The sequence below is a fragment of the Oncorhynchus keta genome, chromosome 29, assembly GCF_023373465.1.
Source record: "Oncorhynchus keta strain PuntledgeMale-10-30-2019 chromosome 29, Oket_V2, whole genome shotgun sequence".
Classification (NCBI taxonomy): domain Eukaryota; kingdom Metazoa; phylum Chordata; class Actinopteri; order Salmoniformes; family Salmonidae; genus Oncorhynchus; species Oncorhynchus keta.
The window spans coordinates 14,086,684-14,102,584 of NC_068449.1; the positions used below are offsets into that span (position 1 = coordinate 14,086,684).

The 15,901-nt window shown below is 42.5% G+C and overlaps 1 protein-coding gene across 5 annotated transcripts in view; it reads left to right on the forward strand.

Annotated features, from left to right (window-relative positions):
- ush2a (Usher syndrome 2A (autosomal recessive, mild)) overlaps nt 1–15,901 on the forward strand; it is a 504,765-nt gene that overhangs the window by 31,381 nt on the left and 457,483 nt on the right. For all 5 annotated transcript variants that reach the window (XM_052485995.1, XM_052485996.1, XM_052485997.1 and 2 more), the window contains exon 4: nt 9,686–9,821. In XM_052485995.1, the coding sequence (XP_052341955.1) occupies nt 9,686–9,821 (136 nt within the window). The remainder of the gene's footprint in view (nt 1–9,685; nt 9,822–15,901) is intronic.

A 15,901-nucleotide genomic window follows, 5' to 3' on the forward strand; every position in this document is an offset into this window, starting at 1 on the left:
TATACCTCTCTCGCCTCTATACCTCTCTCTCCTCTATACCTCTCTCTCCTCTATACCTCTCTCTCCTTCCCTTTCTCCTCTATACCTCTCTCTCCTCTATACCTCTCTCTCCTTCCTTCCCTCTATCCTCTATACCTCTCTCTCCTCTATACCTCTCTCTCCTTCCCTCTTTCTCTATACCTCTCTCTCCTCTATACCTCTCTCTCCTTCCTTCCCTCTCTCCTCTATACCTCTCTCTCCTCCTCTCTTTTCAGACAGTGATATTTCACTCCTCTCTTGGCCCTGGCCCTGCTTTATACTAAAACCTGTGATAATGTAGCAAATTATAAATAGGAAAACATTTCTGCTTCATTTAAATGATAAGAGTCAATCACACAGAGAGGACGAGACAGAACCATAAATAAAACATGGAGAGGAATGCGGGCGTTTGTGTGTGTGTGTGTGTGTGTCGGTCCGTAGCCTCATCCAGCAGCACAGGAGTATCTCTCCTCATGATATCTCCATCCCTTCTTCCCTCCCTCCATCCCTCCTTCCTCTGTTGAGTGTCTCTCTCCCCTCTGACAGCTCTCCCAGCCCTGGAATGAGAGTGTGTTATCAGTGAGTGGTGTGTCAGTCACAGTGGGGGAGAGGAGTGGAAGGGTAGAGGAGGGGGCTGAGCTAGGTCAGCGGAGGCCGCGGGGGCTTGTTTGGAGTGTCAGAAACACAGGCCTCTGTATCCTGTGCGTGCGACGTCTGTGCGTGTGTGTATGCGTGAGTCGGAGGCCTCTCTATCCACTGTGTGTGTGTGTGTGTGTGTGTGTGTGTGTGTGTGTGTGTGTGTGTGTGTGTGTGTGTGTGTGTGTGTGTGTGTGTGTGTGTGTGTGTGTGTGTGTGTGTGTGTGTGTGTGTGTGTGTGTGTGTGTGTGTGTGTGTGTGTGTGTGTGTGTGCTTATGACAGACTCCTCTATTGAGCTAGTGTCATCTGCAGGGCAGCAGGAAAGGGCATCTGTTCTAATGTCCAGTTCTAATACCCACTAATATCATACATCCTAATAGAAATCTTAAGCTCTCCGTCTGTTCCCGGCCTGTTTGCACAGTAATGTATTTACACATCCTCAGCTCAATGCATTTATTGTAATACGCTCTGGTTAAGGCTGTCTGCTAACTGACATCAATGTAAATATAGAATAATTCCCTTCCTCTGTGTGTCGAGCATACTAATAAACTAATGTAGGGTAGATCTGATACAAACCTGCTCGGATTCACTCCTCTGAATATCTTCTGTTGCCAAATCAGCCCATATGGGATCTCATTTAAAAACAGCTGTCGTGTCTTTACTATGGATTAAATGATATCACATGCTATTTTATGAAATAAATTCTCTGTAAATAATATTACCTGATTACCTTAATATTACCTATTACCTTAATATATACCTTAATATACCCAAATAATCACACAGAATTACATATACACAGGATGGATCATATATTGATGACTAATTATGTCATAAAAGAAACGTCCCTAGCAGACAAAACCGATATGACGGCTCGTTACACAAAGAAAGGGGGTTGGGTTTTAATGAAAGCGCGGGAAGACTGAGGAACAAAAGGATTGTGTCTCTATCGGACCTTATGAAGCTATGCCATCGTAAATACAGAATCTTATGCATTCTAAATATCCGCCCATTCGGTAAAAGGAAAACGCAAGACATATATTTACTCTGAGCTGCGCTTCAATCGATTTGTCGAAGACGGAAGGCTGGGTTGCCCAGCAGAGAACTCCTTTGTCCTTTAAAGAATATTTCTGGGCGGATACGTTGTAGTACCCTGTCATTCTGAAGAGATTGTCTGCCCTCTTATAGAAATGTACAAAAGGGGTTGGTTCATCCTTTCCAACCAATGCCTATTCACGTGGGCGTCGCCACTGATTGAGCATATTTTACTTATGAAAACAATTCTCTCATTTTAAAAGATAAAATTACATTTAATCTTTTCAGAAATAGTTCCATATTTCAACATTTAAATTGCACAACAGTTGCATGTGAATCTGATAACTAGAATGTGTAGACTTTCCAGGACACAGTTTGTCATCCTATCATCAGTAATAATGTCTCAGACGACAACTTATCTGACATCATATTCTTTAAGTACCAACAAACACTTTCAACTGGTTGGATTACATAAAGTGTGTTCTTTTCCCCAACCTTTTGATGTTACACTACTCTCTCTATGTTAACAAAGGGCTTTCCAAGAGTCCTTTCTGTAGAGTGGAGAGAAAAAGGGGGAAAGGTATTTATGGAGGGTCACCCCCTCTTCAAAGGGGGTGACACTCTAGACCCAAACTGCTACAGACCTATATCTATCCTACCTTGTCTTTCTAAGGTCTTTGAAAGCCAAATTAACAAACAGATTACCGACCATTTCGAATCCCACCGTATCTTCTCTATGCAATCTGGTTTCAGAGCTGGTCATGGGTGCACCTCAGCCACGCTCAAGGTCCTAAACCGCCATCGATAAGAGACATTACTGTGCAGCCGTATTCATCGACCTGGCCAAGGCTTTCGACTCTGTCAATCACCACATTCTTATTGGCAGACTCGACAGCCTTGGTTTCTCAAATGATTGCCTCGCCTGGTTTACCAACTACTTCTCTGATAGAGTTCAGTGTGTCAAATCAGAGGGCCTGTTGTCCGGACCTCTGGCAGTTGCTATGGGGGTGCCACAGGGTTCAATCCTCGTGCCGACTCTCTTCTCTGTATACATCAATGATGTTGCTCTTGCTGCTGGTGATTCTCTGGTCCACCTCTACGCAGACGGCACCATTCTGTATACTTCTGGCCCCTCTTTGGACACTGTGTTAACTAACCTCCAGACGAGCTTCAATGCCATACAACTCTCCTTCCGTGGCCTCCAACTGCTCTTCAACGCAAGTATAACTATGCTATTCAACCGATCACTGCCAGCACCTGCTCGTCAGTCCAGTATCACTACTCTGGACGGCTCTGACTTAGAATACGTGTGTTACGAATAACTATGAGTGGTGGATGGAATCAGGCGCAGAGAGCAGGGTTCTGTCGTTTATCAAATTTATTACACCGGTGCAACCGAAAATGATCACGCCAACACACAGGGCGTATATAGGTTGCCAGTCCAAAACAACAGGACAAAATAGACCAGAGAATAAAGATAAGAAAACAAATCACACCATCAAACACAGAGTAACAAAAAACAAGCCCGCACAAAATACCCAGCGGGCCTAGTGCCCTTAAATACCCTACAAACAAACCCTAATACAAAACAGGTGTACCCAATTAACCACTAACCAACACAAACGGAAAAGGAATCGATGGCAGCTAATAGGCCGGTGACGACGACCGCCGAGCGCCGCCCGAACAGGAAGAGGCACCCTCTTCAGCGAGGTTCGTGACAACGTGAACATCTACAAATACCTAGGTGTCTGGTAAGACTGCAAACTCTCCTTCCAGACTCACATTAAGCATCTCCAATCCAAAATTAAATCTAGAATTGGCTTCCAATATCGCAACAAAGCATCCTTCACTCATGCTGCCAAACATACCCTCGTAAAACTGACCATCCTACCGATCCTCGACTTCGGTGATTGCATTGCGACCTGTACGCTCTCGTTGGTTGGCCCTCGCTTCATACTCGTCGCCAAGCCCATTGGCTACAGGTTATCTACAAGTCTCTGCTAGGTAAAGCCCCACCTTATCTCAGCTCACTGGTCACCATAGCAGCACCCACTCATAGCACGTGCTCCAGCAGGTATATCTCACTGGTCACCCACAAAGCCAATTCCTCCTTTGGTCGTCTTTCCTTCCAGTTCTCTGCTGCCAATGACTGGAACAAACTGCAAAAATCTTTGAAGCTGGAGACCCATATCTCCCTCACTAGCTTGAAGCACCAGCAGTCAGAGTAGCTCACAGATCACTGCACATGTACATAGCCCATCTGTAAACAGCCCATCTATCTACCTACCTCATCCCCCATACAGTATTTATTTATTTATCTTGCTCCTTTGCACCCCAGTATCTCTACTTGCACATTCATCTTCTGCACATCTACCATTCCAGTGTTTAATTGCTATATTGTAATTACTTCGCCACCACGGCCTGTTTATTGCCTTAACTCCCTTATCTTACCTAATTTTCACTCACTGTATATAGACGTTTTGTTTTATTTTGTTCTACTGTATTATTGACTATGTTTAGTTTATTCCATGTGTAACTCTGTGTTGTTGTATGTGTCAAATTTCTATGCTTTATCTTGGCCAGGTCGCAGTTGCAAATGAGAACTTGTTCTCAACTAGCCTACCTGGTTAAATAAAGGTGAAAAAAAAAAATAGAACAAAAAATAAACCTCCCCCATCAGGGCAACGTCATGACACACAGCATATAAGTAAATATTGAGTAAAATTCTGTGATTTTCCCCAAAGGGAGGTGTCATGACGTTGGCCTCTTTGGGTATAGCAAGCCCATCCCCCTCTCCCTGCCTCCCCCCTGAGTGAGTATGATACTGTTTGTATAATTGTGTTTTCCCCAAGGTGTCTACAGCATTGTGACATCTTTTCAGGCATTTCCATTGAAGAATGGCTGTAAGGGACCATATATAGCATGTGTTCACATGGTGTCTCCCGCATAAAATCTCACGTAAAATACTGAGGTAGCCATTTTTTCAATCGCTTCTTATGAGAAACCAATTGCCTCGACGGATATATTATTGAATATATATGTTAAAAACACCTTGAGGATGGATCCTAAACAACGTTTGCCGTGTTTCTGTCGATATTATGGAGCAAATTTTGAAAAAAGTTTGCCGTTATATTTGCAGCATTTTCCGGTCGATTTCTCAGCCAAGGATGATGAAGAAACGGGAGCTATTTCGCCTACAAAAAAAATATTTTTGGAAAAAAGGAACATTTGCCATCTAACTGGGAGTCTCCTGAGTGAAAGCATCTGAAGTTCTTCAAAGGTAAACGATTTAAGTTGGTTGCTTTTCTTATTTTCTTATATTCGATAATATATCCACCGGGACAATTGGTTTCTCATTAGAAGCGATTGGAATAATGGCTACTTCTGTACTTTACGCAAGATTTTCTGCGGTAGCCATCATGTGACCACTTGCTCAATGTATACGTAGAAAGCGTAAGCTCATTCGTAGCCCATTCATAGCCATATAAGGAGTCATTGGCATGCAGCGCTTTCAAAATATGGGGCACTTCCTGATTGGATTTTTATCTGGGTTTGGCCTGTAACATCAGTTCTGTGGCACTCACACAGTTTTGGAAACGTTAGAGTGTTTTCCATCCAAAGCTGTCAATTATATGCATAGTCGAGCATCTTGTCGTGACAAAATATCCCGTTTAAAACGGGAACGTTTTTTATCCAAAAATGAAAATACTGCCCCCTAGTTACAAAAGGTTAAATTGTTATAATTATCACTCTGTAGTGACTTCTTGTCGACCCCCACTTCCCCTTTTGTCTAACAAGCCGCCATGCCAGTTTAGCCCGTTTAGGGCGCATTCTCCTATCATTTCATGTAACCACATTTACCTTGTTTGTTTGTTTGTTTATGTATGTCTGTGAATAACTTAGTTAGTAATAAATAAATGATTTAAGACAATTGATATATGGATGACTCATAGTGAAGACTGGGGTCGTGCAGATAACCAACAATTTACGTTTGGAATGAGACTAACGTGAGGTACAGTAAATAATTCATTAATTCAAAGACTAATTGATCAGATAAAATATCTGAAAAGTTATTTTAGGAAATGATAACTTTGTAATCTGACTATTTTTCCTTGGTGCCCCTACTTCCTAGTTAATTAGTTACGTGATTAATCAGTTGATCGCGTAATACTAATTACAGAGAATCTTTGATAAAAACTATAAGTCTTCAGTTAATGATAGTAAAGACACAACAGAGGGAATAAGCAGGAAATCCGGAATCTGCTTATCAGGATTTCTGAAAAACCTGGGAATTTGGGAAAGTTACAGGAATTTTGCAACCTTTATAAAGGCCTATAATGTTTGTAAAGGTAGTCCATACAAAATCACAGAGAGCTAACTGGAAATGACTCTAAAACAGATTCACACAACAGGAACAGCCTTATCATTCACACTGACATAAAGACTCAGCTTATTACTACCTCGATATCTCTCGCTCTCTCTCTCTCTCTCTCTCTCTCTCTCGCTATGCTCTGTCCCTACATCTGTCTGTCCGTCCGCCTGCCCGCCCGTCCGTCCATCCCAGATCACAGTCCACAGCGGATACCTGACTCCCAACCCAGCCTTGTTACATCAGCAGATAAACTAATGGGTTAGAGGGACAGGTCAGACAATGGGACGTTCTACCACACACACATACACACACACACACATACACACACCCATACATACACATACATACACACACCCGTACATACACACACACACACAAAATGTACACACATACACTTACACACAAACACACACTGAAAGCGGAGAGCTTTTAAAGCTGTTTATTTGCCAGTGATCGGTGCTCAGTGAGTCATTAAAAGCTTTCCACTGCCACTGGCCAGGCCTTGGGTTAATCTGCGCCTGTAAAACACACTGTTCTACTGCACAGCTACATTCAATGGACTGGCTGTGAGAGATGATGTGAGTGAGAGAAAGGTGAGAGAGGCAGATAGCCTACAGCTGAGAGAGAGACAGGTAAGAAAGACAGGTAGGAGGCAGGTGATAGACAGGTGTTAATCTGGGCCGCTCTCTACAGCACCTGCTGTCAATGGGACAGGTGAGAAATAGAAGTGGGGGAAAGAAGAAGAAGAAACTCGAGGGTCTTGAAGCAACAGCAGTTGAAAAAAGAACGAAGGCAGCAAAGAGGTAAAAAAAAATAAGAAGAGAGAAAAAAACATTTTCTAAAACGAACAAAGGACTTCGGGGTTTCAAAGGGGCGCGTGGCGCTAAGCAGGATGAAGCTCTTCCCAATTCATTTACATCACCATGACAACTCTTCAGATCTCCACGCATGCCATTGGCTGGTTACAGATTCCAAGAGCGGCCTTCTCTCTACGTCCTTCTCTTTCTCCGTCTTTCCGTCTCTCTCTCTCTCTCTCTCTCTCTCGCCGTCTCCGCAGTCTTCAATCAGCCGTCATGAAAGTGCAAGTCTTAAGTATCTTCCAGACAGACAGTTGTTGAGTCGAGCCGAGTTCCGCCTTGCCTTCATCCACAAAGACGTTTTGGGCCAGACTTATTTCCCCTGCACCTTTTTCAACTCCTCTAAAGAAGCGAGGAGAGAAGAGGCGGATAGAAAACACTTGAGAGAGAGGGGGAATGTGTTAGAAAAGAGAGAGTGGTTTTATCTGTGCTACCACAGAGCATGCTAGCCAGACACAGCAAGAGTGGGAGAGGGGGATAGACAAACATTTTGAGAGAGAGGGGAGAAAGAGAGAAGAGAGGGGAGAAAGAGAGAAGAGAGGGGGACGTTGAAGTTTTCTAAGGTCTATGAACATATTTCTCTGGAGTTTTGATCTGAATAGAAGCAGTTGCTTTGACTGTTTGTGTTTTAATATTCATAGCTGGGGTGAAGATTGGTTTTGGTCAACAGGAAGCTCATTTGTGGCTGAGGTTTTAGAATGAGGGGGTTTCTGGTAGGAAAATAAACTGGAAGATTATCACGTGTATAATTCACTCAGACTGAATCCTGAAGGCTGCTGGGCTATACATCTTACTCTCCTTCAGGGATAGGATCCCCACACTGTTAGATACTCCTTATAAAGCTTGTATCAGGACAAGGACCAGGAGATGGTTCAAACTTTGTCATTGAAATGTTAAATTTTTAACGCTTCACTGTATAAAACTGAATTAAAATGTGTCAAACACAGAATAAAGTAATGTACAGTGTCAAGGACAGAATAAAGTAATGTATAGTGTCAAGGACAGAATAAAGTAATGTATAGTGTCAAGGACAGAATAAAGTAATGTATAGTGTCAAGGACAGAATAAAGTAATGTACAGTTTGTAAGTCGCTCTGGATAAGAGCGTCTGCTAAATGACTTAAATGTAAATGTAAATGTACAGTGTCAAGGACAGAATAAAGTAATGTACAGTGTCAAGCACAGAATAAAGTAATGTACAGTGTCAAGGACAGAATAAAGTAATGTACAGTGTCAAGGACAGAATAAAGTAATGTATAGTGTCAAGGACAGAATAAAGTAATGTATAGTGTCAAGGACAGAATAAAGTAATGTACAGTGTCAAGGACATAATAAAGTAATGTACAGTGTCAAGGGCAGAATAAAGTAATGTACAGTGTCAAGGATAGAATAAAGTAATGTATACATCTATACATCTTACTCTCCTTCAGGGATAGGATCCCCACACTGTTAGATACTCCTTATAAAGCTTGTATCAGGACAAGGACCAGGAGATGGTTCAAACTTTGTCATTGAAATGTTAACTTTTTAACGCTTCACTGTATAAAACTGAATTAAAATGTGTCAAACACAGAATAAAGTAATGTACAGTGTCAAGGACAGAATAAAGTAATGTATAGTGTCAAGGACAGAATAAAGTAATGTATAGTGTCAAGGACAGAATAAAGTAATGTACAGTTTGTAAGTCGCTCTGGATAAGAGCGTCTGCTAAATGACTTAAATGTAAATGTAAATGTACAGTGTCAAGGACAGAATAATGTAATGTACAGTGTCAAGGACAGAATAAAGTAATGTACAGTGTCAAGGACAGAATAAAGTAATGTATAGTGTCAAGGACAGAATAAAGTAATGTACAGTGTCAAGCACAGAATAAAGTAATGTACAGTGTCAAGGACAGAATAAAGTAATGTACAGTGTCAAGGACAGAATAAAGTAATGTACAGTGTCAAGGACAGAATAAAGTAATGTATAGTGTCAAGGACAGAATAAAGTAATGTATAGTGTCAAGGACAGAATAAAGTAATGTACAGTGTCAAGGACATAATAAAGTAATGTACAGTGTCAAGGGCAGAATAAAGTAATGTACAGTGTCAAGGATAGAATAAAGTAATGTATAGTGTCAAGCACAGAATAAAGTAATGTACAGTGTCAAGGACAGAATAAAGTAATGTATAGTGTCAAGGACAGAATAAAGTAATGTACAGTGTCAAGCACAGAATAAAGTAATGTATAGTGTCAAGCACAGAATAAAGTAATGTATAGTGTCAAGCACAGAATAAAGTAATGTACAGTGTCAAGGACAGAATAAAGTAATGTACAGTGTCAAGGACAGAATAAAGTAATGTACAGTGTCAAGGACAGAATAAAGTAATGTACAGTGTCAAGGACAGAATAAAGTAATGTATAGTGTCAAGGACATAATAAAGTAATGTATAGTGTCAAGGACATAATAAAGTAATGTATAGTGTCAAGGACAGAATAAAGTAATGTACAGTGTCAAGGACAGAATAAAGTAATGTGCAGTGTCAAGCACAGAATAAAGTAATGTATAGTGTCAAGCACAGAATAAAGTAATGTATAGTGTCAAGCACAGAATAAAGTAATGTACAGTGTCAAGGACAGAATAAAGTAATGTACAGTGTCAAGGACAGAATAAAGTAATGTACAGTGTCAAGGACAGAATAAAGTAATGTACAGTGTCAAGGACAAAGTAACATTGAGTTATGTTTGATCCACTGTGTAATTGTGCATTCTAATTGGTCCACAGGTGCATGGCAAAAGCGTCAGTCTCTTCCTGGATGGACTGGAGGAGGACGGCACGCCCTTTGACACTCGACATCTGACCTCACCCATCTCTGACATCAGAATGGACAGTACCATGAGAGTCGGACTGAGCTCTAACGGTAACAACAAGATAACACATGATGCATATATACATTACTTATAGTACATGGTATGTACACCTGCCTAGGGAAATACCATGGAAATACATGGTGTAGGAACAAATTGCAACATTAAGGTAGATCCATGCAATCTAGGGCATAGATAGACACCCCCAGAAGGGTTATGAGCTAAGAATCACACAAGAAAGTGTTTTGAAGTGAATATGATCAATTGTGTCAGGTATTTCCTTTACAGCCTCCATCAGGGTCAATAGAAACACACTGAAAATGATCGACAACAGAGAATGAAATCTTTAGTGCGCTGGTCACCGACTGATCGACTGGCCGATCTTCAAGGCATTCCTAGTCGATCATCAAACATTTCTGTAGAAAAGCCAATGATAAAGGCTTGCATTCCTTTTCACGGGTTGTGCTGTTGGCAGTAGGTGCACTTGATTCAGAAACCCTGCACACCAGGCAGGCAAAGTGATCCATGTTGAACCATTTCATTTGTTTGAAAGGCAAAACCCTGCCTACCTGGGAACTCGGAAATCTCAGACTTCCAACTTCAGTGCGTTCTAGGCCACTGTGATCTACAATAAAAACGAGATCCGACTGTCCGACTGGCAAAAATCCATTTGAGCGGTCATCCAACTCGGAATTCCACCTCGGAAACTCTGGCATCTTTCTAGAGCTCCGACTTTTCGGCCTCGAGATGACTGACATCATGATTTGACCTCGTTTTTTCCCCCGAGTTCCCAGTTGTGCTGAAAGCTCCATGACAGATGCAGGCACCATCAGTCCAGTAAAATAAAAAAGCAAATGATTTGTTAATTGTTTAAATGTATGCTCAGCTGTGCCTCTCAAGTGCTACACCAACTAGATCTCGGCTTGTTTTTTGACTACGAAAGTGATCTGGACTCTGGTTGGGGACCACTGCTCTAGTGTAAAGTAATGATCAATGGTTTCAGCTACACTGTCATACTGCTCATCTGCTATTGAACAGTGATTTACACTCAGATAGCATTTGATCAGCCCATGATTGGATCATATTAGTGGTCAGCAGTATTGTTCACCCACACTGATCTGTGCCGTAGATGCTGACCAGGGAACAGTGTAGCCTATGTGATTTATAGGATATTTATTTTGATCAGGATATTTTCAACCTGCAGGCTGCAGTGTTTTTATTTGTTGGCTTTATTTAGGCTATTTTTACATAGTTGGCAATGGCAAAATACATTATTATAAATGCAATAGAACTGTTCCACGAAAATGTGCAAATGAAAACCATAACTGGCACACAGATCAGTAGAAATGCTAAGATAAATCGGAATTCCACATGAGAAAGGTTGCCAACTCCTCGTGTACCCAATTACTGGCTACTTCAGGAGAGTAATGGCATAATCTATGAAAGCCAGTAGGAGCGATAGGAGGATGGTCAGGTTAATGTTTTTCTCTTCTGGTTATCTCTTGCTCCCTCTTGAGTCATTTGTGTTTTATTTCATCAAACCGTGTCGTTAAAGTGTCAGACAAGCTCAATGAATATAGTTGACTTTATTAAAACACAAAGGGTGTGTCTATATATGGAAAAATTCACGTTTTAAAATTTACACCAATCGATTACTCGAAAGAACAGACGACACTGCTCTGTGTTTCAGTAGGCCTAATGCTGTTTCCACACGCTTAAGAAGTCTGCATCCAAAACCCTGGGCCTTTAGAGCTGCTCTTCTCCATCCTCTATCCTGTCTACATCTCATCTCTACACACACACACACACACACAGTCCCTCCTCAGACACCCATACACACACAGATAAAGATGGCAGGCCTTCTGACGCTAGGAGACGTTAGCTTTAGTTGTGACAGGTGTGGAACAATAGAGAAGTTAGCTTGGCAGGGAAAGACAATTTGTGCGGCAGAGGAAGACAAGACGCTTAGCTGGACAGGGAAAAGGCAGGGAAAGTCTATCTCCTGTGGTCTTAGTCTCGCTCAAATTCCCTCCATGTGTTTGAATTCACGTCCTGATGTTGAACCCTCTCAGATGTACAGCTCTCCTCCCACTGCCAACAGACTACAGTACACACAGTCTTCCACTGTTTCACCACGGATAATGAGAGACACGTTTTATAAGGGAACCCACTTTACAGCACATAAGGTCCTCATGTGTGTTCAGTGTTTCTGTTAGTAGCCAAGGCTTCAGTTGAAACATACAGTAGCCGATGAAACAGAGTTGTCTAGAGTCTGAAAGTATGGACAGAGCCTAAGTACACGTCATTCTGTCTTCTCAGAAAAACTGACAAGTGATTATGGCACAGAGAGAGAGAGCGAGAATAGATAGGGGAGAGAGAGAGACAGAGAGGAGATGGGGATGGAGGAGAGGTATAGAGATGGACCCACTGGTTGCCCTCTAGGTTACAGAGATGGTAGTCCCATCCACCAAACTACCAGGTGTGAAACAGGGAAGGGACTCAGGAGGTATGCTGATTTGGTATAGAGCAGACCTTACTCACTCTATGAAATTAATCAAAACAATAACATTTTACATTTGGCTAGAAATTCAAAAGGAAATGATCTCAACAGAGGATAATGTCCTCCTCCTGTGTGCTACATCCCCCCACTATATCCCCCCACTAGAATCCCCATATTTAATGAAGACAGTAGAAAACCTAAACAGTATATTTGACCTCTCAGCTTCCCTATCAAATCAAACAAATTCAAACAGAAAACTGAAGAAAATTAACAACAAGGACAAATGGTTTGATGAAGAATGCAGAAACCTTAGATAGAAATTGAGAAAACTTTCCAACCAAAGTCATAGAAACCCAGAAAACCTGAGTCTACGCCTTCGCTTTGGTGAATCACTAAAACAATACAGAAATACACTACGGAAAATGAAGGAAGAGCATGTCAGAAATCAGCTCAGTGTAATTGAAGAATCCATAGACTCTAACCACATCTGGGAAAATTGTAAATATATTTAAACTTAGTTTTTCACAATTCCCAACATTTAATCCATGTAAACATTCCCTGTCTTAGGTCAGTTAGGATCACCACTTTATTTTAAGAATGTGAAATGTCAGAATAATAGTCATCACCTTCCCAGTGCTTTCAGAAGTTTACCTACACTCAATTCGTATTTGGCAGCATTGCCTTTAAATTGTTTAACTTGCGTGAAATGTTTCAGGTAGCCTTCCACAAGCTTCCCACAATAAGTTGGGGGGAATTTTGTCCCATTCCTCCTGAGAGAGCTGGTGTAACCGAGTAAGGTTTGTAGAGGCCTCCTTGCTCGCACATGCTTTTTCAGTTCTGCCCACAAATTTTCTATAGGATTGAGGTCAGAGCTTTGTGATGGCCACTCCAATACCTTGACTTTGTAGTCCTTAAGCCATTTTGCCACAACTTTGAAAGTATGCTTGTCAATTTGGAAGACCCATTTGCGACCAAGCTTTAACTTCCTGACTGATGTCTTGAGATGTTGCTTCAATATATCCACATAATTTTCCGACCTCATGATTTAATCTATTTTGTGAAGTGCACCAGTCCTGCCTGCAGCAAAGCACCCCCACAACATGATGCTGCCACCCCCGTGCTTCACAGTTGGGATTCTGTTCTTCAACTTATGGCCAAACAGTTCTATTTTTGTTTCATCAGACCAGAGGACATTTCTCCAAAAAGTATGATCTTTGTCCCCATGTGCAGTTGCAAACCATAGTCTGGCATTTTTATAGCGGTTTTGGAACAGTGGCTTCTTCCTTGCTTAGCGGCCTTTCAGGTTATGTCTGAAGTTATTATTATGTCGATATAGGACTCGTTTTACTGTGAATAAAGATACTTTTGTACCTGTTTCCTCCAGCATCTTCACAAGGTCCTTGACTGTTGTTCTGGGATTGATTTGCACTTTTCGCACCAAAGTACGTTCATCTCTGAGAGACAGAACAAGTCTCCTTCCCGAGCGGTATGACAGCTGCGTGGTCCCATGGTGTTTATACTTGCGTACTATTGTTTGTACAGATGAACGTGGTACCTTCAGGCGTTCGGAAATTGCTCCCAAGGATGAACAAGACTTGTGGAGGTCAACAATTTTTTTCTGAGGTCTTCGCTGATTTCTTTTGATTTTCCTATGATGTCAAGCAAAGAGGCACTGAGTTTGGAGGTAGGCCTTGAAATACATCCACAGGTACACCTCCACTTTAATGCAGGGAAACTTAAATCAGTTCTACCAAATTTCTATCAACTTGTTAAATATGCATTCAGAGGGGATTTTTTTTTTAGATCACCTGTACTCCACACACAGAGACGCGTACAAAGCTCTCTCTCGCCCTCCCATTTGGTAAATCCGACCACAACTCTATCCTCCTGATTCCTGCTTTCACGTAAACATTAAAGCAGGAAGCACCAGTGAGTCGGTGTATAAAAAAGTGGTCAGATGAAGCAGATGCTAAGCTACAGGACTGTTTTGCTATCACAGACTGGAACATGTTCCGGGATTATTCTGATGGCATTGAGGACTACACCACATCAGTCACTGGCTTTATCAATAAGTGCATCGAGGACGTTGTCCCCATAGTGACTGTACGTACATACCCCAACCAGAAGCCATGGATTACAGGCAACATTCGCACTGAGCTAAAGGGTAGAGCTGCCGATTTCAAACCCGGAAGCTTACAAGAAAACCTGCTATACAGGGCTAAGATTGAATCATACGACACCGGCTCCGACGCTCGTCTTATGTGGCAGGGCTTGCAAACTATTACAGACTACAAAGGGAAGCACAGCTGCGAGCTGCCCAGTGACACAAGCCTACCAGATGAGCTAAATCACTTCTTTGCTCGTTTCGAGGCAAGCAACACTGAGACATGCATGAGAGCATCAGCTGTTCCGGATGACTGTGTGATCACACTCTTCGTAGCCGACGTGTATAAGACCTTTAAACAGGTCAACATACACAAGGCTGCTGGGCCAGATGGATTACCAGGATGTGTGCTCCGGGCATGTGCTGAGCAACTGGCAGGGGTCTGTAATACCAACATGTTTCAAGCAGACCACCATTGTCCCTGTGCCCAAGAACACAAAGGCAACCTGTCTAAATGACTACAGACCCGTAGCCATGAAGTGCTTTGAAAGATTGGTAATGGCTCACATCAACACCATTATCCCAGAATGCTTTTCATTGACAACAGCTCAGCGTTCAACACCATAGTACCCTCTAAGCTCATCACTAAGCTAAGGATCCTGGGACTAAGCACCTCCCTCTGCAACGGGATCCTGGACTTCCTGACGGGCCACCCCCAGATGGTGAGGGTAGGTAGCAACACATCTGCTACGTTTATCCTCAACACTGGAGCTCCACAGGGGTGCGTGCTCAGTCCCCTCCTGTACTCCTTGTTCACCCACGACTGCATGGCCAAGCACGACTCCAACACCATCATCAAGTTTGCAGATGACACAACAGTGGTAGGCCTGATCACCGACAATGATGAGACAGCCTATAGGGAGGAGGTCAGAGACCTGGCCGGGTGGTGCCAGAATAACAACCTATCTCTCAACGTAACCAAGACTAAGGAGATGATTGTGGACTACAGGAAAAGGAGGACCGAGCAAGCCCCCATTCTCATCGACGGGGCTGTAGTGGAGCAGGTTGAGAGCCTCAAGTTCCTTGGTGTCCACATCACCAACAAATTTGAATGGTCCAAACACACCAAGACAGCCGTGAAGAGGGCACGAAAAAGCCTATTTCCCCTCAGAAAACTAAAAAGATTTGGCAAGTGTTCTGAGATCCTCAAAAGGTTCTACAGCTGCACCATCGAGAGCATCCTGACTGGTTGCATCACTGCCTGGTACGGCAATTGCTCGGCCTCTGACCGCAAGGCACTACAGATTGTAGTGCGTACTACCCAGTACATCACTGACGCTAAGCTGTCTGCCATCCAGGACCTCTACACCAGGCGGTTTTAGAGGAAGGCCCTAAAAATGGTCAAATACCCCAGCCACCCCAGTCATAGACTGTTCACTCCGCTATCGCATGGCAAGCTGTACCGGAGTGCCAAGTCTGGGACAAAAAGCTTCTCAACAGTTTTTACCCCAAGCCATAAGACTCCTGAA